This window comes from Oreochromis niloticus, linkage group LG15 (genome assembly GCF_001858045.2).
Source record: "Oreochromis niloticus isolate F11D_XX linkage group LG15, O_niloticus_UMD_NMBU, whole genome shotgun sequence".
Taxonomy (NCBI): domain Eukaryota; kingdom Metazoa; phylum Chordata; class Actinopteri; order Cichliformes; family Cichlidae; genus Oreochromis; species Oreochromis niloticus.
Genome location: NC_031980.2, coordinates 23032476 through 23058288, shown reverse-complemented (window position 1 = coordinate 23058288; position 25813 = coordinate 23032476). Strand labels below are relative to the sequence as shown.

General features: G+C 40.8%; 1 protein-coding gene across 1 annotated transcript in view; it reads left to right on the top strand.

The window, feature by feature from the left end:
- cnksr3 (cnksr family member 3) overlaps nt 1-25813 on the top strand; it is a 62474-nt gene that overhangs the window by 5913 nt on the left and 30748 nt on the right. Inside the window, exons 2-5 of the mRNA XM_005452411.4 lie at nt 16144-16307; nt 21463-21665; nt 22508-22595; nt 25187-25228. Coding sequence (XP_005452468.2) covers nt 16144-16307; nt 21463-21665; nt 22508-22595; nt 25187-25228 — 497 coding nt within the window. The remainder of the gene's footprint in view (nt 1-16143; nt 16308-21462; nt 21666-22507; nt 22596-25186; nt 25229-25813) is intronic.

Here is a 25813-nt window from a genome sequence, read left to right as displayed (position 1 = left end):
GCAAAACCAAAAAAAAACCCCAAAACGTCTAGATTACAGCTGTCACTCGTGAAAGCCATTTTAATCAGACTTTGAAAGTGTGGGCCATGAGCAGCAGCTGGAAACATCTGTTATCTGCAATCTGGTCAGATTACATTGATCACTTTCACCACCTCCACATGTCTTTGGTGACTCAGGGAAACTTCTTTGTTGTTTTTTTGGATTCAGTTTAAAGGGAGTCTTTTTAAATGGGTCACATGACTTCCAAAGAGCGTAATTATTGGCAGTTAGTACAGGAACAAACAGACCAGTGTTGGCCAGTGATTATTGAGAGTGTCACCTTTATTGTGCTGGTGCCTAGGGCTGGGCTATATCATACCGTTCACCGTAATACCGGTGTAATTTGGGGCAACGATAGGAAAATGAAATATCGCGATAGAATATGGGTAAAACGCGCATGCGCAGTGCCTATGTTTACATACGCACATGGCGGCGACGCAGAATGAGAAGAGCGAAAGTGGATCGTTAAATGAAACGGATGAACCAGAATAGGTTTGTAAAAATGCTGCAACTTCAGTGGTGTGGAACTGGTTTAGCTTTCGTCCGTCAGATACACAACAAAGCACTATTTTTGGTAGAGCATGCTAGCGGGCCGTCGTTATTACCGTGTTGTTTGGAAAATACGGCACACTTAAAATCAATCCTTTGATTTTTCTGAAAATTGACAGTGCCCCTTATAATCCCGTGTGCCTTATGTATGAATTCTGGTTGTGTTTACTGACCTCGAAACGATTTTATGTGGTACACGGCGCTCGAAAATCTGTCACGTTTTAGTACGACTTTGCTAAGATACGAAGCTGCACCGCTTGATGGATTGTTGGAGCATTACGGCTATCGTAGGCAGGCGCCTCGCGGAGTGATACGTACTGTGCTTCAACATAATATTACCGTATTGTGTGTGTGTATAACCTCTTTTTAAGTTTTGTGGATATTCTACATGGTTATGCTGAGGATATGTCGGCCAGTTTCTACTGGAAATGCCTTTTGGTTAAACTGTCAGCAAGGAATTTGCACTGTTACATTTTTATATAACTTTAATGCACATAAAAAAACAGCTGCTTGTTTAAGTGAAAATACATTGATGGGGTTTTTTGCACTAATAAAGTTGTGGAGTTGTAAAGTATTTTGTCTAGTGTCAATTATATCGTCAGTTATATCGTTATCGCAAATTTTCAAATGTATATCGTGATAAATATTTTTGGTCATATCGCCCTGCTCTACTGGTGCCTGTTTAGAAAAACTGGTGATGATTTGACTTTCAATAAAGGTCACTGTTTCTGAATATCAAGTTATTCGAGTGGACGCTTCAGTCATGTGACCTGAGATATGAATTCATATGTAGATTAATTTATATCATGGTTCTGGACTGCTGATGTTGAGCTACATTAGTAACAGAGGCACTAGCATTTAAAGCTGAAGTGTAACGGGCCAGTGAATGAACTTGATCAAAAACAAATTTAGGGGATTATGTGGCAGAAGACAAGGGACACTGCAGGTTTGTTCCACAAGCTTTGTTGTGTTTACCTGAGCTTCTGTTTGTGCAAACAGCATGTGTCTAAATAAAGGTTCAGAAGTGCAGAATGATCCGGTGTTGTACATCATGATATGGTTAATGCCTGGAAAAAACTTGAAAGAAATTGATCATTTTTACTTCATGACCAAATAAAGATTTTTATTTGAACCTAAATGAGGATTTTGATAATTTTCCCCAATATCGTATTAATATCTAAGTCAAAGAACAGCATACCTGTCCTAACAATATGTCAGGCAGTTTGAATGGTTACCTGCCTGTCAGTTATGAGTGCACCTGTAAATCAAACAGACTCAAGTAAATGCTTTTTACTGGACTTATAAACCAAAGAACAGTGAGGAGGTTGCTGTTGAGGTTTGTGGTGGCGCTTCAGTCTCTCACACAGCGAGCAGCAGAGAGGCTTTCGAAGCTTAAACGCAACGCAGTGTCTTAAGTTTCTTGTATCCACCCCTGATTTGTTTTACAGAGAGACAAAGCTACAGATTGAGGAACAAGTTGAAACAGAAGCAGACAAACACAGACTGTAGTTTAGTTTCCCACAGACTTTGAATTTGGCAGGTTGCTCACTGAGCTGTGGTAAGTCTAGTTCTCTCACAGTTTAATCAATTTTAAAAGTTTAAGTTCACAGTTTTTGCAACGTTGCAAGATTGTGATTTGTGACATAAGTAAACGGCTTTAATCACAAATAAATGGATTTTGGATTGACGGGTATTTTATTAGGATGGCCATTTATCAAATGGCATGTGAAATAAGTACAGGATTACATGGCTGAAAGTGAGCTTCTGTAATGTAATCCAGTCCAAAGTGTTTTTGAGGAGCCTGTCACGACTTTCAACACATCATCAAATTAAAAGAAAACGATCGTCTTCTTGTGTATCCAGACTCACACGAGTGAAGTTTGACAGGTTTTCACTGTTTAAACTCATCAGCTGGAACAAATCCAAATAAACGGCGTCTCATCCAGTAAGACGGGATAACTGAAACTTTTGTTTTCGAGAAGGAGGACGCGACATCCATGTCATCTGGTTTGTTTAGTGGGGACGACAACCTTTAATCAGTGTAGTCCCGCACAAAGAGCATAAGACAGTCTAGGCTGGGGGTAAAATTCTTATCAGAGATGCACTTCATGGACAAAATGAAATCTTTAATCTGCTCTGCTTGTGTCTGGCTTTCCATCATAGGGTCAGTGTAAAAATCTAATCTGTCTAAAATGTGAACATCTTAGACATTCAAAGTATGGTTCTCTGATTTTTTTCTTTTCTTTCTTTTTTCCCTGACTTTGAAGTTTCAAATTGTGTTGAACTGGATGCTCATACCACTGTGCTGCTAGTAGAAACTGGCACTTCAAGGTAGGGCTGCTCAATTAATCGAATTTTAATCTAGATTACGATCTGGGCTTTCAACGATCATTAAAAATGACTGAGCCGATTATTAGCACCTCCCTCGTGCTTTACTCTCGCGCTGCTACATGTGGCAAATCGAGTGCACCTCTCTGCGTTTCGAACACGCGTCACAACAATTAAGAGGACCCGAGGGAAGCTCGGAAAGCTAAGCAGAAGTTATTTGTAGAGGAGAGGATAACGGCTGCTGAAGAAAGAATGCCGTTGGTTGAAAAGAGAGGTAAAACGACTTCAGTGGTGTGGAAACATTTTGGGTTCGCGGAGTCAGACGTGGATCAAATATTGTGCAGTATTTTGAAGTTCACTAAACATAGATGTTTACATTTTTCATTTATTTTTTTATATTGCAAACATTTCCACTGTAATCAGTATTTGCACACTATTTTATATTATTTTTTGACAATCTTTAAAGCCATTATTCAATACATTGTTATTGTTAAATAAATATCGTCAAATAATCGAGATCTCAATTTCAGTGAAAATAATCGTGATTATCATTTTTGCCATAATCGAGCAGCCCTACTTCAAGGCACTTTGTGTTTCAGGTACAATGTTTTTCTCACAATTTCCAAAGAAGCTGATTTGATAAATCAACTTGCATGAAGTAGCTTGTTGTGGATACTGAGGACATGTTGGGTTACGACCACGATAATCTATCATATCAACCGAAATTCATGGGGAGAATAAATAAATAAAGAATGACAGCAAAGCAGCATCAGTAACCTTTTAGAAATTACTTTTAGGATTGGGTGTTTGAAGTTTGAGTGTCCTGCCTGAGAATTTATCTCGTTCATTCGACAGTTTGTCACAATTTTCTTCAGAGTATCATTAAAAGTCATTAAATTTAACTTACTTTAATCAATCAGCCAGTTTAGTCTTAAATAAGCAAAAAAGAAAAGTGATTGTTCTGCTTCAATAAGTGATTGATGATTCACGTAGCCAGAGATATTGATAACTCTTTTCATTCTTAGTTGTACTTTGTGGTGTTATTGGATGTTTGCAGAGAGTGCTTTTCAGTCATGAATAAATGTTACCCTGGTAAATGCACCAGCTTTAACCAGATGGATTTAAATGAGAAGTGCTGATTGTCGAGGAGTGTGATTTTGATCAAAGACTGAACCAGCTGGTGGATGTTTCTATTTTTTATTTTTTTTTTCTCTTAGTTTCTTATCAGTGAAGTTGAGTTCACCCAGGGAAGAGCGGTGAATCACAGGAAGCAGCCGGAATATCTCCATCGAGCGCCTCTTCCTGCCTTTTTTCCATCTGTGAGCAACTTTTGGGTCGCTCAGTAGAGAGAGTGTCTCGAGTCACGTTAGCTATATCAGCAGGTCCAGATATCCAAATACACCGATCATGCAGCGTACTGTTTACTAGACAGGCTGCAAAACCAAAAACTGACCCCCGTAAACTTGACTTACTTTTACTTCAATTCAGCTGTTTAGCTGATATCTCTCACTAATTAAGCTGAATTATTGATCATTTGTCTGACTGGTTCAAAAAAAGTGATACACCACCGACAGCAGCCCTTTAGAAACTCACCCGTGAGCACATTATGTTTTTAAGTGTTTTGAGATGAATTTTGCTCTATTATGAGAGGTCTCTTCCACATGTCAGGGTCAGTTGACTAATTCGAAAACTTCGAAGTGTGTTTTCCATGTGGTGTAGTTGGATGGTCAGAACAATTTATCGTATATGAAATGTCTCCTTTTTATGTTTTTCACCTTTGATACCAGGCTCACCTTGTAGGTGTGATTCCTTCTTTTTCAGAATCGGTGCACAGATGTGAAGCCCTAAAAGTTTTGTGGTTATCTCTGGGGCTTCAGAAGCTTTTGACCAACATGTGTGTGTTTTATGAAGTAAAAGGTATACATGTATAAAGGTAACGATTTCATTAACTTTAGTATATTTATTATATTTAAAGAGTTTAGGGTGGGGTCAAGTGTAGACTTTTTCTGGATGTGATTGAAATAAGTGCTAAATGTATCATAACTATGCCTCATACTCCTGGATGGTAACTGTTAAAACACAATAACTTTACACCACTACTTGTAAATAATAAGATAAATATGAAAGTTTAATATAAATCACTGTGATACAGTAGGTCTGGTCTGTTATTCAGTCAGTCAACTCCCACAGTTCCCATTTGTTTAGTTTTTGAGGACAGATCTACACGGCGCTCAAGGAAATCCTTCTTCCTCTTGAATGGTGTTTGTTCGACAGAAGGCTGCCTCACACCCCTCAGATGAATGGTCAGGATGTGTGTGTGTGTGTGTGTGTGTTTGTGTGTTTGTGTGTGAGATATAGTGCAGGGTTTGACAGAGGCCTAGTCAGGCTATGAATAGCCTCATTGCTCTTTTACCACTTTTCCTCGCAGCCCTCCACCCTCGTCCTGTTGTTTTTGGGTGGTGGTGTAAAGATTCCTTTTGTTTCGCCCAGTTGGGGAGTGTCGGGTCTGAGCTCCATCTTTGTGCTTCAACAACTCAACACGTGTCATTTGTTGTAATGAAGAGGTGACTGAGACCTCGACAGGGATAAACCTTCAGTACAGAAAGTGTCTGAGGAGATATCTGAGCTTTATCATGCGAGTGTCATACAAGCCAACTGAACTTGTGATTTTTGACTGTAAAATTACAAAATAATTCTCATCTTTCAGGAATCATTTCAGTTTTCTCTCAGCCCAGAATGGTAGAGCGCATAGTAAAATCTAGACACAGTGGAGTTTTTGGTCTGTATAGCAGTAGCAGTGACACTCTTAAAACCTTTATTCTCTTCTTTCTGAAACTGTTTGGATTTTACCTCTAGGACAAATTATAACAGGGTTAGGATTATTTAAAGACTGCTTGTAAAATTGGCCCGCCCTGAGACAATGGTTTAAAAAAAATAAGGGCTGAGGGTATTTTCACGTTTAACTGCCCAGTAAGTTGTTTTTACACGTATATTAAAAATGCAAACTCTAAGCCCTGAAAACTACTGTTAGATCTACACATTTAACAAATTCAACATGTTATTTGTTCCATTTAAGACCTCAACAGAGACAAATGCTCAATACAGAAAGTTTAAAAAGGGTATAAACTGCATCTATAAGTAGGTATTTAAACTTGTTTTAGTAGTTTCAATGAATTTTAATGCAGTTTAAATTGTTGTATTAAAAATTACAGTAATCATAATTCAACAACCCAAATTGATTTTTAGTATTTTATTAAAAAAGCAAAATTTTACCAAGAAACAGTTCTTTTCATTTCTGCTTGAATAAACAAAATGGATGTCTTTAGGTTTTCGCGTGTTTTCTTTAAAGGTGGGAGGTATCATGTTTGTTTTCATCTTTTTGATAAATGATTAACTCGGCTGTTGATGAGCAGCTGGAGTTTCACCTGCAGCTTTTTTTGATATTCTCTCCCGTGCTTCAGATGGCTAGAATAACCAACTTTATGATGACCGAGTCTTATAAATACTCCCTAACAGTCAAATTTTAGTCTAAAGTCTGACAGAGGATGTTAATCATTGGCCATATAAATTCTACTTGTGTAATTAAGACCCTTATTGTTCTTTAATTAACGTTTCTTTGATTTTAAATGTCCCTGAATATTTGGCACCATGGCCGCTCGGCGCTACCAAGTTTACCTGTCAGCAGCACAGCAGCTTTCTTTTCCTCCAGGTTAACGTGCGTTATGTGCTACGGCTGACTGGTTTCCCCTGAGACTGTTTACATAAAGCCACTCGTTTACTCAGTCACGGCGTCATAGGACTGAGGCTGTCTTCTGTCTAACCTTGCTTATTTACAACGCTATTCAGCTACGTATGATCCACGTGTAGGCACTGCTTTAACACTTGCTAGCCATGCCTGAGAATTCTGTGTGGAGCATCTTTTCTGTTGTCATAGCAACAACCAGTCTTACGAGACAAGCGGGCCAAGCTGCGATTAGTAGTTAACAGTAGTCAAGTGATCGACTTCTACTTTGCTCCTCTGTAACCTCCCGAGTTTACCTCTGTAAACACCCACAGTGGTTATTTTATTGACAATCACTTTAACGTCATACTCAATCTGCACTGCAGCTTAGGAAGTACAGCAAGAAATCTTTTAAAAAATATGTTTAATGATACACATATTGATGCTGTAGGAGAACTGACATGATAATACATCTGAACATTACTCATGAACAAATTACAGTCTTTGCTTTTTAAGGCTTTTTTTCAGGATGTGGTATCAGGCTGCTAAAGGTTGCTTCAGCCAAAAAAAATGTTTATTAGTGATTTTGATTAATAATGAGTGCGTTATTTGCTCTAAGAAGGGAAAAATGGATGTAGAAGGTGAAGCAGTGTTTTCACCCCTGCACGGCTGGTCAGGCCTGGTGTGAAGTAGGTGTGAACATTGCGTCATCGGATTTGGAGAGCTGTGGAAGGAGACCCCTCCTGTCAGATGTCAGGATGGTGTGGAGGGGGGTTGAGGTCAGAGGTCTTTCACACTGAACTGTTTAAACAGTTTCTTCATAAACTTAGCTGTCTGTCAATCCAAAATTTTGGGGGGAAAACCCCTAAAAACATGGCTGTCTTACCCTTTTATTAAACTTAAAGTGTCTTTTACAGGGATGTTTTTTGAAGTTGAAATTCTGTTCTTTTAACGTCAAAGGAAAATGGATAAATGGGGATGAATGAAGCGGGGATGCTAGGGCTATCTGTTCGGAGTTTGACACAAATTAGTTGATGCTTTGTGGCTGTATAGCTCATCTCGCATCTGTGTGTGGGTGGAGAGGGTGGCAAGGAGAATCAAAGTTTGTTGGATTATTTTGTTTTCATAATCTTGCAGAGCAAAATTAGTCACCAAGCCCGTAGCACTGCTGCTATCTTTTGATTGATAACAGAGAAAATGACAGATAAAATTAAGACACATGAAGTAATGACCCATCAAAGATTAACCTCCTAGTTTTCATGGGTTTGAGGCTGTCGTGTAGCTTTGTCATTACGGTAACAATGAAAACTTTCCCACCCTGAGCTGCTGCTTCCTGTCGGCACACAGTTTCCCAGCAGCAACTGAGAGACAGACAGGCTGAGGCCCAGAGTCGTCTGCAAACATGTGACTGGTCAAAGATGGAGAAACAAGCTTTTCTTACATCTGTGACTAAAGTAAACTTTGGAAAATGGGGCCTTTAGAAACACACGGGCATCGGAGCAGGTTGATTTTCAAACTGTTCCAGTTTTTTCTCACAATTATTATAATATTTTATTATCATTATAAGAGAAAAAAAGTGGAACTCATTAAACAGAACAAACACACATTTTAAAACGCTGGGACTAGCACTTACGTTGTTGAGGAAGAGTTCATCAACAAATGGTCCAGCTGCGGGCTGATTCGGACCAGTGACAGTGTTTCTGGATGGATGGATGGTGCATATAAAGATACTAAATAGTATAACTTAATGAAAATGTGCTTTTTTTTTTCTTTCTTTCTTCTACCAAGGGCCAGTACAAATATACAATGGACCAAGTTTTCTAAGACTCAGCAGTACCAAAGAAAAGCTTATCCCAGTATGTAAACCTTTGTATGGCTTCATTAAATGTTCTCAAGTTCCATCCATTCGCTTCCGCTTATCCTTTTCAGGGTTGCGGGGGGCGCTGGAGCCTATCCCATGTTCTCAAGTTATTTTAGAAAATGGCAATTCTTCAGTGAATTTCTCAATGGTAAATTATATCAAAATTTCTGAAAATATGGTCATCAAAAGAGCGAAATACACTAAACAAAGTGAATATAGAAATTCAGGAATCATGTCAGAGTTCAGAGTGTCTGTGCACTTTGCTCTCTAACGGCCTTTCATGTCAAGCCGAATTTATTCTGTCAACAAACACGAAAGTTTCAAAGGAAAAACTGAGATGGTTCTCTCTCATTTTAACTGTGCTGTGGTGGCAGTGGACTCGGAGCAGGTAAGTTTAAAATCAGAGGTTAAAAACAGAAAGTTAAAGACAGTTTTCTTTTGTTGACAGTATATTTAAAGAACACTTGTAACAGCATTTCTGATGATACAGACAAAACTACTAAACATTCAGTAAAACTGTGTTCAGTGTTTGCAGTATTTATGACTAATCTTTTTCCAATGAAAAAAGATGAAATAAGACTGCATGGGTCTAGAGTAAGCACAAAAGTAGCGTAGACAGTATCCATCCATTCGCTTCCGCTTATCCTTTCCAGGGTCGCGGGGGCGCTGGAGCCTATCCCAGCTGTCATAGGGCGAGAGGCGGGGTACGCCCTGGACAGGTCGCCAGTCTGTCGCAGGGCCAACACACAGGGACAGACAACCATTCATGCTCACATTCACACCTAGTAACAATTTAGAGTATCCAATTAACCTATCCCCTCAAACTGCATGTCTTTGGACGGTGGGAGGAAGCCGGAGTACCCGGAGGGAACCCACGCAAACACGGGGAGACCATGCAAACTCCACACAGAAAGACCCCGGCCTGATGGTGGAATTGAACTCAGGACCTTCTTGCTGTGCGGCAACAGTGCTAACCACCGTGCCACCGTGCTGCGTAGACAGTATTTTCCCTGGAAATGTTAAGTACAACATAACTGGCTTCACACTTTAGTTTAACAATGACTAAAATAACTTGACCTTGAAGCTCATCACGAGCTGCACAGTTCTGCGGTCGAGTTTTTTAACCACATCAGTAATTTCCATCCACTTTTTGCGTTTCCTGTTATTTCGAGCCCAGCTGACGAGCGCTTCAGCCATGCTCGGAGTCTTTTATTCACATTTGAGTCACACATCACCAGCTGCTGACTTCCTCTCAGACATGCCTGGGCTCTTTTTATTGTTGTGTGCACTAGGGAACACAAGCTCATGGAGTTGCTATAGCAATCGTATCACAATATGACATTTTTGTATCATTTAAAAATGAATACCGGGATTATCCCAGACGATATGATACAACACAATTCTAGCTGACATAGGACGTATTGATGGACATCAAGGAAATGCCCCTCGATACGTGCACTGTTTCTTCATGTCTTTTGAAAAGGTGTTCCGTGGCCTCGGATGGGCTTGGAACTGTGAGTCACTGGCAGTTGTTTGTCTGTAAATGTCGGTGAATGAAGCAGCTGATCTGCTCCCGGTGTCGTTGTCCCTCCTCCTTCCTCTCACCTATTTGGAAATCAATCCTCTGAAACAGGCTATGAATAATTCATCAGTGAACCTGAGCTCAGAGTACACTGTGAAACATTCACATTACAAGTCTGTACAATTTAGATGAACTAAAAAAACAAACAAAGTGCAGATACACTTGCTTTTTTCCCACCTATGCAGTAGGGAATTATGTTGTTCTCATTTAGACCTCACCTACAGATGATCATGTTAAAGCAATAATTATCAAACATTTTGTACCAAAGGGGAAAACCAAGATGTCAACCAAATCTCTTTACATAGACACAAGCATTTTTCTTCAATATTTCGTGCTCAGTAAGAGATGAATGGACCTCTATGGTGTATGGTTCAGTTTTGACCCAGGAGATAACCCTACTCCCTACTGTTTCAGACCATATTTACTGAATAAACAAGGGTTTTCTCTCCAACTCTTCCTAAAGTAAGTGTTTCTTATGGTGCTTTTTCACACAGCTACCGTCTGCTGTGTTTAATTATTCGTGCTGCTTGAGAAGCATCTCACAAACCAAACAACCAAACCGCCAACACAAGGCGCTCAGCAGTGTTACAGTGTGGTAATCCTGCTCGATCCTCGGCGCCTGTCAGAGGTTTGAAACGGCTTTCCGAGAGTTTGGGCTGAGCGCCAAACCCGACAGAGCAATCACTGAGATGAGGAATGATAAAAATGTCTCAGCAGCTACAGAAATTAATGATGTTTTATGTATTGCGGGAACATTGGATCCAGACCTGAATGTTGGACTTGAGTTTTTATTCTTTTATCTGCTTTATTTAACGTGTTAATCTCCCATAATTTAAGCAAACTGTCTAAGCCATTGGTTTTCAGACCTGAAACTATCGAACGTTTCCCGTCTGAGCAGGATCTTTCTGCATCACAGGAAGAATCGCGTGTAGAAGCTCATGTTTGCTCATGTTATGATGGTGGTTGTCTCTGCTTTGCAGGGAGACTCAGTCTTTTGTTATCATGCTTTCATTAGCGGGCGATTTGGCTCCCGTGTGACGTTTAGCCGACCCTGCTGTGCAGCTGAGAGATTATCGGCTTCCTCGGGTGACAGTAATGTGATCCCGGCTGTCACCAACACATTCCTGCTGACTGCAAACTGCTGTCCAGCTCTGACCAACAGCAGAGGGAGTTTAGTTTGAAGTGTGGAGATGCGCTACAACCTAGAAGGAGTAGGAATTGTGGATATATACCTGAGGAAGGTTTGGGAGTATGGTCACAGTTTCAATTGGGGTGTATTGAGAAACTTTCAGGAGCAACTGAACTGGAGCAGAAACCAAAATAAATGTGTGAAGATCTCCGATATACAAGTTCAAGGCTGTCACAGTAGTATCTTGTTTTCTTTTAGGTTGATGAATTGAGAGTGCTTAACTTTCAAAATAATAGGAAGGGGATCGAAAGACAAAGCATGTTTAAGTCAGTTGTTCAAAGTCTGGCCCTCTGAGAATGTCCTGAAGTGTTGCCCATCCCTCCCCCAGATGGTCTAAATTTTACCCTGTTGGGGGATGAGCAGACGACCCGTGTCCTCCTGCTGGGGCCTGATTTGGAGTCCTTCCAAGACCCCCTCAAACGTTGCTGAAATCCAGGGAGTCTTTATTCTGGCCTTTATTATAAAGGCCAAAATAAATCGAATCTTACCGTTGTAATAACAGTAAGCAAACAAACATGCTCTGTATTCTCGGTGCAACTCTGTGTTAGAGTCTGCTGATCTCGGTGTCCCGTCAGCAGTTAGTTAAGGAAGAATGTTCCTCCCTGCTGTCAGAGAGAAAGCGTGGGCCATCTGTCGTTCCGAACACAAACAGGAGTCGCAGCTTCTTTAATGACCACATGCTGGGGCAGTTGTTTTCTTCTCACCCTCCCAGACATTTTGTTGGCCAGTTGCTGCTCGGCTTCTGCATAACATCATCATCATCTGCCATTTGTCGAAAGCTCTGTGTGCTAAAACTCTAACATTTATTTTTAGTATGATGCAGGATTCCTGTGGGTCATTAAAGTCTGAACTTAAATCTTGTTGAAATGTTTTGAACAAAAACAATGCTGTGGGGTGTTGAACTTTGAGATGGAGGATTTCAGGCTGGCAGACAGACAGTTGTAGAGGCTGTTGAACTGTTAAATTGCTGTAGACAGTTATTCTCTTTAGCGTACAGTGTGTGCACGTATGCTTAATATTTTCCCATTATTGAGATTTTCATATTCTTCCCAACCAAACGCATCCAAAAACCCCACAGCGAACATTTTCTGTGCTCATGTGTGTCAGACAGTAACTGGTGCGTGATGGCTCATTTTATTGATCCAGCTAAGAGAACTCTTTGAACTCATTCACAGAGGTCAGAGGTGAATGTTGGGTGCAGAGTGGCGCCGCTGAAACGGGCGCCATCTCCCTCGAGGTCTCATGAGGTCACGGGACTGAAAGTGGGATATTGGTGGCCCGGTATGACCCAATATTGCCCAGTATGACACAGGGACTGCAGTGAGGATGTGAAAAACTGTGCTTTTATTTATTTATGTAACTTACAGATCAAAATCCTTAATTAAAAGAGAAAGATGCCATTAAGCATGCAAACCTGCGTATTAACCACTACTGGCAGAGCTATTAAATGTTAAATGAACCAGCACTTTGTGGTTTGATGATCTGAGTATTTTTGACATTTTCAGTGACAGTAGCCGTAGATTTGTGACGATGGTACAGAGGATTAGTGCTACGAGTTCAATACACGTGAGCTCCCCAACGATGTTCACATGCACGCGTGTGGTTGAGTTGGCTGTCAAGGATTGATTTACACCAGAAATTCAATTTGTGCTACACATGTGGTGGGAAAAGGTCTCATCCTGTTCCCTCCTTTCACAGTAAAGGTCTCTTCTTGCATATTCCCTGTTGTGATAGAATAAGTCATGCATTAATAACTACTGCTTAAAGTGTCAAATGTATTGCTTCAAATCAAATTACTATTGTGTTGTTCCTGCAAATGTTTCACAATAAAAGCCTCATTAAGATGTGAAGGGTTTCTGTACAGTTACAAGTGCTATAGGACTTTTAATTTGAAATATACAGGAAGTGTTGAGATTGTAATAAACAACGAAATGAGGCAACTGTAACAGAGAGACTGTTTTTAAAAAACAAAATGGGGCTAATTAAAATTGTCCTAGCTATCTTTAGCTACTCAGGTAGGTAAAGATGGATAAATAAAATCAGAAAAACATTATACTTGAAACAAAACTGTTATAGATTAAACAAAGTCTAGGACTAAAAAACAGTTCAGTTTCAGTTTTCAGTTTTATTTGTCATATGCAAGTTAGCACAGGGTCAACATCGCAATGAAATGTGTTTGACGAGCAGCGGTCTCTCAGCAGCATGATACAGTAGGAAAAAATATAATAAATATAATATAATATAATAAAATAAAATAACAAATAGAAAAATAGTAAAGAACAAAATATTAGAGAGACATGGTAAAAGAGAAAAGATGACTAAATATATATGTATCTATAAATATAAATATATGTACACTAGTGATTAAATAAGAAAATCTTGAAAAGAAATATGACGGGAGGGCAGATGGGATATTGCACAGGAATGAGCAGCAGAAAATTACAGTATTGCACTTTTTAAATATAAATATCAATAACAATAAAGTGAAGTGACCAGTGCAGATTAAACAGAGTACTTGTGAAGCTGCAGGGTAGCTTCTGAGTCCTGTGTTGTGTGTGTTTAAGTGTTGTGGTTGATGTGTCGTATGGCTTGATGGTAGAAACTGTTTTTAAGTCTTGTAGTCCGAGCAGACAGACTCCTGTAACGTCTGCCAGATGGTAACAAGGAGAACAGCTGATGTGCTGGGTGGCTGTGGTCCTTGATGATGCTGTGTGCTTTACGGAGGCATCGCTGGTGATAAATGTCCTGAATGGCAGGAAGCCTCGTGCCAGTGATGTGCTCTGCTGCCTTCACCACCCTCTGTAGTGATTTACGGCCTGGCAGAGCAGCTTCCGTACCAAACTGTGATGCAGCTCGTCAGCAAGCTCTCGATTGCACACCTGTAGAAATTTGAGATGATGCTGGCGTTCATGCCAAACCTCCTCAGCCTCCTCAGGAAGTAAAGCCGCTGGCGAGCTTTCCTGATAGCAGTGTCTGTGTGAAGGGTCCAGGAGAAGTCCTCAGTGATGTTGACTCCAAGGAACTTGAAGCTGCTGACCCTTTCGACCTTGACACCGTTGATGTGGATGGGCTGGTGTTCCCTGACTGGTCGTTTCCGGTAGTCCACTATCATTTCTCTAGTTTTGCTGATGTTGAGAGTCAGGTTATTTTCCAGGCACCACTCGTACAGTGCCATCACCTCCTCTCTATAGGCCGTCTCATCATTACCTATGATGAGGCCTATGATGGTTGTGTCATCAGCAAACTTGATGATGATGTTGGACTCATGTTTAGCAACACAGTCGTGTGTGAACAGGGAATATAGGAGGGGGCTAAGCACACAACCCTGTGGCGTACCTGTGTTAAGGATGAGTGATGAGGAAGTGTGCTTACCAACTCTCACCACCTGGGGCCTGTTTGTGAGGAAGTTTAGAATCCATCTGCAGATCGGTGTTCCCAGCCCAAGGTCGATGAGCTTCGTGGCAAGTTTTGAGGGGATGATGGTGTTAAATGCCGAGCTGTAGTCGATGAAGAGCATTCTTGCATATGTATTCCCTTTCTCCAGGTGAGTGAGGGTGGTGTGTGTTGCCAGGGCGATGGCATCCTCTGTGGCTCTGTTTGTCCGATAGGCAAACTGAAGAGGGTCCAGTGTGTCAGGGAGGGAGGAGCAGATGTGACCTTTGACCAGCCGCTCCAGGCACTTCATGATGACGGATGTCAGTGCAACAGGACGGTAGTCATTCAGACAGGAGACCACTGATTTTTTGGGAACGGGAATGATGGTGGATGCTTTGAGGGACGTGGGGACCACTGACTGCCTCAGGGAGAGGTTGAAGATGTTGGTGAACACCTCTGCCAGCTCGTCTGCACACACTCTGAGTAGCCGGCCTGGGATGCCGTCCGGTCCTGGAGCTTTGTGAGGATTGACCTTTTTAAAGGTCCATCTCACAGCTTCTGTTTTCAGAGTTAAAGTTGCAGCCTCACTGTCCTCCTGAGGGTAGAGGATCTGCTCTCTGTTGTCTGCATCAAAACGAGCATAGAAGTTGTTAAGCTCATCTGCGAGAGATGCAGTGGGCTGGACACTGACTGCGTTGGCCTTCTTGTAGTCAGTGATGCAGCGCAGTCCATTCCACAGTCGCCTGGTGTCAAAGCTGTGGTAGCTGGACTCCATTTTGTCCCTGTAGTCCTTTCTGGCCTTTTTTATGGACTTACGGAGGTCATACCTGGCTGCTTTATATGCATCAGCATCCCCGGAGTTAAAGGCAGAGGTCCGCACTTTTAGCTTGGCGCGAACATCTTTATTTACCCAGGGTTTCTGATTATAGACAGTAAGTTATAATAGTAAGTTATAGTAAGTTATTGAAAGAAACATATTCCTTTATACAGGAATGTGTTTCTTGGTCTGTTATTAGGTGACACAAATGGTTTGCTTGTTGGTTGGTTGACCGAGGTGATGGATTTAAGAAAAGGTGTGGTTTGGTGAGCTGGCAGGACGCTGCCAGGCTGTTGGCTGTCACAGTGACTGATCGAGTCAATAAGGCGATGTTGACTCAGCAGCTGTGTTTGCTGTACAACCTGAATGGATCATAAAGAGACGACTTTCACTGAAACTCAGATGCTGAAGTGATGCTCTGTCTGGTTTACTTGCGTGCGTGTGCGCGTGTGTGCCTTAAGAACTCCAAGCTGATTGGTGATCCATGATATACAACCTAGGAATGTGAGCGATCAAAAGCACTTCTGTTATAAAACACTAATTTTATTGCATCCCTGATGAATTTGTCAGTTTATTCAAATAAATCTCAAACCCAAGATTTGCTGAATTAAAAAGGTGAATTTCATCAATAACCTGTTCTGTGAACATTAAATGTGCTTCATTGTCTTTTTGTCTCTCTCAGGTCTGGATGACAGCCTGCAGCAGTACATCCCATCCTTCCAACAGCTGCAGGTGGATGGGGAGAAGCTGCTCAGGATGTCCCACCAGGAGCTGCTGTCTCTGGGCGTGGCAAGGGTCGGCCACCAGGAGCTGATCCTGGAGGCCGTGGATCTGCTCTGCGCTCTGGTCAGTTAGAAATCAGAAAATCCCAAATTCTCTTTTTACTTCTGATACTTTCCTGTTTAGAAATGTTCCTCTACTATATAACTGTGGATTTCAGTGTCCGCTGTCATCACTCATGAGTCAGCATGTTAAATATACCTGTTTCAGGTCCTTTGAGATATGTCTTTAGCAGTGTTGACCTCCAATTCTGGTTCAATTAAACAGTTTCTAGTGATTCTGATGAGAAACTGCCAAAGCTTCTCTCTGTGTGAGACTCTGCTGAGATGTTGTCTGGACCCCACAAACACCTGCCTTGTGTTACAAACCATAAAAATGTTGTAGGCGGATGCATGCACTCGAGTTAACTGAGTCATTAGATTTCACAATCCGTAAAGGGAGGATCTAAGTTTGAGCTTCCATCCATTTTTGGCCACTTGTCCACATTGAGATCATGGTCATGTTTATCTGGCTTTTCCTTGGAGCCCACTCCAGGGGAGACTCAGGATTGGAAATGCCTTGGAAAGTCTGGAGAGTCCAGGAAGGAGGGAGGTTTGGGAATCTCTGCTTAGACTCATTGGCTGATGCTTATAAGTTCAGCAGCAGAGCAGAAGATGATCCTTTTCTGTCCATCACTGATGGCAGTGCTTTAAACCTCGTGTAAAAATTTCTAGAGCAAAGATTTGTGTCTTTTAAATAAAAGTTTTCATTGCATTTAAAAACAGCACCACAGCTACCACCATGCACATTACACGCTGCCTAAGGGGGCATTAAAACAGCTCAATGTTCATCATAACAATCATAAGACCAGTGCTGTGATCAGAATCCTACTGCGTCTGATATATTTGGACAGTTTTTCTCAGAAAGTCTGAAAACTGAGCAAGAGAGGGGTTTTCTAGGAAACTACTGAGTTTATCTTCGGCTTTTTTAGGTTTAATGTCACAAATGAATGAAAGTTTAGCAGTAGTTTGTTAGGCCCTAATGTGATTCTCCTGTTGTGGCCTTTAGTGGAACTGAGTTTTGGTTTAATTGGTCGTGACTAAAAAGTTCTGTATTCCTGTTTTCACTCGAACACATCAGCGGCAAACATTTATATGATTTCGAGAATTTCCAGAAGGTGTCAAACAGGAGCAGAAATCTTTGTTTAAAAGCACATCATTTTTGCATGAAAATCAGTAATGAATTAAATAATCAGTAACTTGAGCCGATGACACGTGGACATTTGAAACAAAGAGACGACAGAAGTAAATGATCCGGTGACTCAGCATGGGGAACGTCATAAGAGGAAAGTTCATCTATCATAGAGTTAATATTGGAAGGAAAACAGAAAGGGCAGTAGTGATGTTCAAATTAAATTATTCTGAAAGCCACTCCAGCTAAGGCCGGTTAACCATATCCAGACACAAAGGTGGAGTTAACTAGCAGGTAGGTTGGTTAGCAAAAGACATTCAGACTGTATCTGCGAATCACACAAAAAACAAGCTAATGAATGTGAACTTTCTGGAAGTTCTCTTAGTTTGTTTAAACAGAGAGTGAGACTAATATTTAATATTTGCATTAAAACCTCAAACAGGCACCATCAACAAACCTAGAAGGACTGACTCACCCGACTGTGTCTACTTAGCCTTAAAATAAAAGGTTGTCAACGTGTAAGGTAGCTAAAATTTTGCATTTTAACTTGGAGACTCAGTAGTCATTAGAGGACATCCTAAATATCCCAATATAACACCAAAATGTGTAAACTGTGCAAAAAATAATTATAATTTATTCATTCAAGGCTAAAAGTCAGAGCCATGGTCCCGTTGTTAACTTTAAACCTTTGCTAATCCCACTGTCTCACCTGGACCTCTGCTGAGACCTTTTTAATGTAGTTTTCTGAATTTTGTTATGGATCCCTGCTACAACCTGACAGCTTTATGCTTCATTTTTGGAGAGTGCCATTCTGGTATATATTTTTTCTTTGTAATCTATAACTTGGCATAATTAGCACATGTGTTTTATGTATATTTATGACTGTAGCTTGCTAGCTAGCAGTTCTTATCCACAGACAATGTATTACATGGAAACAGCCACTGTGACATCACTAATAGTCGTATAGTGATTTGAAACAGGATGTGAGGAGCAGGGGCTGTAGTGTGACACCACACGCATCTTGGCTAATGACTTGTCAGTCAAAAGCATATCATGGATAATCCATCTTTCTGCTTTTAATAATAACTGCACTTAATAAAACTCACTTCATTTTGTAATCAGTATTACTTGAAACTAGTGGCTGAGCCCATGAAGTCATTTGAAGAGTAGTGCAAAAGTACTGCAAAACAACAAAAGGCTAATTACCCTAATTATCTATAGGCAAACAGAATCAACCACAGTAGTCGCCCCCTGCTGGACAACAATGCAGTTTTATGGCATTTGCATGTTTCAGAAGATGCCTCCAGTCTGTGGTCTTACCTTACCACCCCCTCGTTAAGAGATGGTAAATTCTTGACCCTGAAAAACTAACGTTGAGGCTTCATAATGGCTGTGTGGTGGCTGCAGTCTTTGGTATGACCCGTTTAAAGTTTTGAAGCCCACACAGAGCCCCTCAGTCAGCTGTTTATGAGCTCTAACGTCTGTGTGGTGGTGAAAAGGAGGATTTACAGTCTGTGCTGAGGTTTAATGTTGTGACTGGCCTGAATGGGATTCAGTGGCCTTTTTTAAATGGAGACTGACACTCTGCTGTACCCGCCAACAAATGGTGACAATAAAAGAACGAGTAACCACAACAGACACTTATCAACTCCACTAACTACAAATTACTGTGTCCACCATATCAACTTTTCTCCAGTACAGTTGGTCAGATTGTCTGACTGCTATCTGATAATATGACATTTACACGCAGACATCTGTTTATAACTGAACTTTTCAATGTTTGTTTAAATGTGAAAAGCATTAAAACACAGAATACCAAGATAAGATTCCTAAAACTCCCAACATTTCAGGGAAAAGTCTTTAAAAAAAAAAAAAATTATTTATTTATTTTTTCTGAGGTTTTGTTTGTTTTGTTTTTTTAGCCTAGTTTAAATTTTTTGAATACTTTTTGGATTGCTGAATTCTCCTTGTTCCCTCTACGCCTTCCACCAAGAAGGGCTGCTTTTGGCTCTTTAGGAATGTCGTAAGGAAAGGTAACTTAAAGAGTGCTAGTCAAAACCCTCCTTATACGCTATGTGTTTGCAATTAGCTGATCTTTATTCGATTCCTGACCCGTGGTAAGGCTGAACAACCTGACACTGACAGTAACGTATTTCAGAGCTTTAGTCTGTATCCCACATCCTCCCTCAGCCATGTGACGGGGACAAGCGACGTGTCATTTTCTGAAATGCTTTCACTTACCTCTGGAAAAATACAGTTATGACATCACACTGAAACTAACCAATCAATGCTGCGATCAGAGCACACACAGCTCCAAAGTTTCAGGGAGCGTTTTCCTGCAGCACTCAAGCAAGGTCAAATGATGTGTTGTGGGTATTTTTTGCAGCATGAGGCAGAGTTTGCTGCGTTTTGGGGTGGAGCAGGAAACAGATGTGACCCTCCCACCTGTCAAAGACCCCCCCCACCCTTCCCCTGACACACACACACATTCAAACACAGTTTTCAGCATGTAGAGGAAGAGTTTTGTTCCAGCATCTTGTCACATGATCAGTTTTCAACTGAGGCTCATTTAACAGAACAAGAGAGGCCTTTTCTCTCCCGACTTTAACCCACAGTACATACCACAGAGTTATTCTGATAATTGGAGTGACATTAGGCAGCCACAGGCTCTTAATGACCCAGATTTTGTGTTACGATCATGATGCACTCAATGATCAGGGAGGCCTGCAGTTGGGTTCACCGCTGTTGAGGGAAAAAGATGTTTTTGTTTCAGCTCAGATCTCCTGATTGACTGGAGGCAGCCATCTCTGTTCCACAACAGACGTAAATAAGAAATGTAAAAAGAAACTACAGAGATGATGCTCTGGGGATAATAATGTGGAAGAAAAGAGGAAAAGAGCATTGTTTTATATTGACAGCTACATTAAACATTTTCTATAGATTTTGATGTGTTTGGCATATTAATTATCCAGATGTTGGCAAGATTTGTGGTTTATGTTGCATTTTATAAATTATTTTTTGCAGATTGGGTACTTTCTCTGTTTTTGATGACCTTATAAATTTTGTTTGTTGTGCATAGAAACACTATGCAAGACAATGATTGATCTATAATACTTCTAGAGATCTTTCCCTTCAGTGCCGTCATTTTCTGAAAGTTTTAAAATACCTGAACTTTCTAAAAACCTTTTGATAGTTATTTGGATCATGATGAAATTAAAAGAATGCTCCTTATTTCACTCCATCACAGCCCGGCATCATCCCGAGCTCTTCTCTAATTGACGCCTAGTGATCACATCCTTTCTAACACGATTTGAAAGTTCTGCCTGAAACGTGAGGTCAGGTGTCATGTTGTGTTACAAAGGATGTGTTTTCTGCATTCAGTCAAGGTGGAACGTTGATTTGGCTCCAGATGTTTTGTTTGTCTTTGAGCGTCACGATGCCTCAAACATCTGAATCGCTGCAGGCGATAAAGTGAATCTAAGGTCGTGTTCAGACCTGCAGATGTAGTAAAACATAAACGTAACACATCTGCACTTACTCATAAAATTAAACAAAAAGGTATCGGATTCATTAAACTGATTAATTAAGCACGTGGCATTGATGAGTCATTTCATTCTGAGTCATTTAGTTTGAAGTTGATGTGGTGGGGAATATTTTTTAGTCGCATAATCGCTATGGTGACTGGTTTGCAGGAATGTGTGTGGGGTTTTTGTGTGTGTGTGTGTGTTTTCTTTAGGGAGACGGGGTGTGTTTGTGGTCAAGGGTCATGGGAATCTCTAAATTCCCTCCAATCATTCCTGAACATTGTTGTGTGTTCTTAAACAAAAAGTACTTTGAGGTGCAAAACACAATGTGGACTCCTCAAACTGCAGCTTTGTGCAGTGTAACGTTTCCGCAGTGCCTCTTTCAGAGTTTCCTGTGGCAGCATACTTGTGCTAAGGTTAGCGAGCCAGGAAATATTGACAGTGCTGATGGGAAGTGTAGTCTTTATGCTTAATAATTGAGTAAGAAGCAGGTTTGTTTCACTGAATCTTTCATCTTTCTTTAACAGAACTATGGCGTGGAGTCGGACAACCTGAAGACTTTGGTGGGGAAGATGAGAACAGCACACCACAACTTGAGCAGCGCCGTGACGCAGCGCAGGAAGAACCCCGCCTACCACAGCAAAAATTCCAATCAGCCCACCAATGAATTCCTCACCGCCGTGGTCGAACTGATCGGCACCGCCAAGAATCTGCTAGCCTGGCTGGACAGGTAACCACGGCGGCATTCAGAGTATCCTGGTGTTAAAAACTAAACATTATTTGCTAATTAAAACAACCGCAATCTCGTAAAAAGCATAAAAAAACAACAACTGGATACCATGATGTCATAATTACTCACACAACACTTTCACTAACATGGCATTTGTTTTTATTAACGTGTCAGTCAGAAGTTCAGTAATAATGTGCAGCTCAGTGCACGACTTTGTTCCTTCTAAGATAGCGGTGGTACTCTCCCCTCCATTCTGATTATTTTAGTATCGTGTTTCGTTGCAGCGCCGATCCAGTTTACTGCATCGCCGCTTTGACTCCTTCAGCTTTTTTGCAGCTTGTATCAGCTTGAAACACATTCCAGCTTGGCTGCAGCAGCTGGAAACAAACATGGATGCCCCATAATGCACCTGACATCTGAAGTGTGTCAGCTCGCTCACCCAGAAACACCTGGGGCCACTTCTTATTCAGTCTGCATCCAGTTATCTCATCCAAAATGTTTTCATACTTGATATGTTTGGGTTTGAACAGCTGTTATGATCTGAAGTTAATGAAAACTTACAGAAAGTCACATTTTCATTAATTTATTTGATGTTCTGTCCTTTTTTTAAATTTATTTTAAAGTGTTCATCATTGCATGCTGTTTTGTTTCACTGTTTTTCTCTTGCTAACCATTGGCTGTTCAGTTGATCAGTGTGAATGAGTAAAAGATCAGAGGTAGTGTATAAATAAAGATTGAATAGTCCGCGGCCCTGCTCGTATTTTGAATCCGTTTTAAAACGTTGCCTTGTTGTCTGCCAGCACTGACATGATTCTATAATTTAGTTTCTCTTTTCTCGCCAGGACTCCTCTGTCGAGTGCCAGTGACTTCACCTCAACCAAAGGCAAGATCATCCAGCTGTGTTTGGAGCTCACCTCCACCGTCCAGAAGGTCAGTGACGCTCAGATGCTGCTCTGTGTTTTCTTCAGTGTTTCTGTGCTTTCCTGAGTAATTAACAGATCCACTCTGGGAAATCCAATCTCCACATGAGATCTTAAAAGAGAAACAGATCTCTGATGTTTTCTGTGTGAAGCGACTTGTCATACAGACACATCACAGAGAGGAAGGAGGTCATGAACTAAAATGTTTATTTTCTGGATCTGTTGTTGTTGGTGGTGGTGATGATCATGAAGAAGCTCCAGATAACTACTGTATACATGAACAAAGTCATTTTGATGGCATGTCTCCTTCCGATAGCTGTAATAAACCAAAACAAACAAGAAATGGAGATCCTGACATGTTTCATACTTTAGAAACTTTGAGATTATTACTAAAATGTAAATGAAAGCACACGATGTGGAACTGCAACAAAACCAGTTCATGGAGAGTGGGAAATGTCAGGTTCGTGTCCTGAATACATTTTAAAAGTTTTACATTCTGTGTAAAATTCTGTGACAATGTATATTCATGCACCATCCTTAAACGTTGCTGCCCAAAGAACATGTCATCTAAGCTGTTTTACAGTCATTAAGGGACAGAGTAAGCTATAGACTGTATTTAAAAGATGGACATACCCCTGATGTCTGGTTTTGAACACCTTTTGAAGCCTCAGGTTTCACATTTTGATAGTCTCACTTTACTGGAGCCAGAAGTGACCATTTGGTTGAGGTAGTGGATTGCTAAGTTATCAGCTAATGCTAGCTGGCTTGATTATAAAATCTGAGAATTTCTCTTAATTTCGATGTCTTTACCACACAGAGTAATAATATTTGCCAGAAAGTTGCATTAAAATGCTCTAAACGCACTGACAGCAAAAACATAGTTGGGAAGTTTACCTGAGGTGAAGCCTAACAAACAGAAACTGGCTACAACCACTCACGTGCTATTCACCTGTCATTTAAAGTGACAGGCCCCTAATTATACACAAGCATAAACTAATACCACTTAAGAGTTTTTAAAAATGTCACTCACTGTTACCATGAGGAGGGGAATTAGCTTCACAGAACAGTTTGTTTCATATCTCCTTGCTCTCAGCTATCAGTTATCCCATAAAGAAAAGTGAAAAAAATCAGGTTTTCTCAGCTCTGTCAATGCTAAATCCACAGCTTAAGGATCTATTCTATACAAAGTCTTGTGCAACCACGCATGAAGTCATGAATCAGTGATGAATTGTATGTAACCCTTTACATCGTTGCAGAGTCTACCTGAGGCAGTCGTGCTGTCACACTCGGTTACACACAAAATATGAGGGAACTAATTGTATGAGAAGTTCAAACATGATCCATATTAATGCAGCTGAGGCGTACAGACATGTTTTATGCAACGACAGAATACTTCAGCTGCAAATCAGCCAGACGTTTCATTAGTTTGAAACTTTATAATTTCCTTTAGGGACGCAGAAGTTTGTTTCAGAGCTTCACATTTTACAATAAGCTGGATTTCTCTTCATTTATTGAAGTATTCTGAAGCAGCTGTGCACTTGAATGTTTTCTGCAGCGTGCCACCTCCCTGCATGCGTCTGCAGAGCTTTCTGAGGCGTCGCCCTGCTGCGCTGTCATGCAATCATCCTGTCAGCGTGTTTACGGGGAACTGTTATTTCTCCGACCGCAGCAGGAATCCTCTCGGTGTCTCTGGGAGGCGTTCACCGTCCCTGCCTCCTGGTTTCACTCTCCTGTAGGCTGTCATTTCTCAAATATTTGTTTTGCCACTGATTCCCTTTCTCCCGTCCCGTGTCTGTTTGCCACACTCACAGTTCTGGCTTCTGAATGGAAAACCTGCCATATTTGATATGAGCAGAGCTTCAAGTTCTCCTTTTCCCCAGATGTGAAAATGCTCCACTGCATCTGTTTTCTGAAACAAACAACTTCTTTAACCAGCAAGATAAAAATATTCTGTCTGCTGTACAGTAACGTAATATTAACCTGAAAGTTATTTCCTAATACAAAGCAACATAAAAATAAATGTACTGTCGTCATGACTATTAATTCTTTTCCATAACTGATAGTAAAGGTATGACTGTCAAGGTGAGAGCCCATGCAAAACACAGCTGTAGTTGTTTGGCACCAGAATGTTGTGTGGAAAAAGCCTTATTTAGCAAATGATTCAAAAAATGACAATATTAGAAAATTGATCAGAAAACGGTAAGAATAAGAGTTAAAGAAGAGGAGGGTGAAGCAGTGATCTCCAGACTTCAGATCTGTGTTCATGAACTTCTCATCCATCCTGACACCTAATTCGATTTAGTGTGAACAGTATTTGCTTTTGAAGCAATACTAAATTGGGTCACATAGTTTAATCATGTGACTCTGTTTTCCTTACCAGCATGGGCAATTACCCGACTCTTATCAGTTGTTTTTGTGTCATACACCACTTCAAAATAAAAGCACAAAATTAAAAAAACCAAAGACAGTGGCTGCCTTGTTTCTCTGATTTTTTTTTTTTTTATTTTCTTCTTTTTTTCACTCACGTTGTGCTGATAATAAAGCAGATGTCTGGACAGGTGTTTGAGGTATCTGAGTCTCTGTGTTTTTCTGTAATTCCAGGACTGCACAGTTTATGAGATGGAGGAAAAGATTCTGGAAGTGGTGAGTGCTGCTTTTGCTTTTCTTTCCTCTGTTCGAACATAGCAGAAGGTGTGTGCGTGCGTGCGTGCGTGCGTGCGTGCGTGCGTGCGTGCGTGCGTGCGTGTGTGTGTGTGTGTGTGTGTATATATTTCTTAAAGCTGCAGGTTTGTTTATTCAGCTCAGGCACATCCACTTCCTGTCCTAGATAAGACTTCCTGTTGTTTCAGGATTCATACTTGGATGAAGTTCAGTCACTTTCCTTCTCATAGCCTGTTTCTCGTGTTACCTCTCTTTATACAGTAGCTCAGTCACCTTAAAGAAGGCCAGCTCCCTGTCAGCTGTGGGCTGTTACAGCAAGTAATCAGGGTTTTTCTGGCTCCTGATAGCCCCTCAACGGGTACAATACAAACCTGTGTCTTTTATTTGATAATTAAATCATGTTTTAGTGAATGAACCCTTTTGTCCAGGCTCTGGAAATTTCTTACACAGGAAAAACTGTTCGAGTCTACTTTTTCTGTACGCGTCACATCTATAAGACATTAACTTGGGCATACTTGGCTTATAGTGACAAGTGGACAGAAAAGCTTCAGCTTACAGTAAACAGAA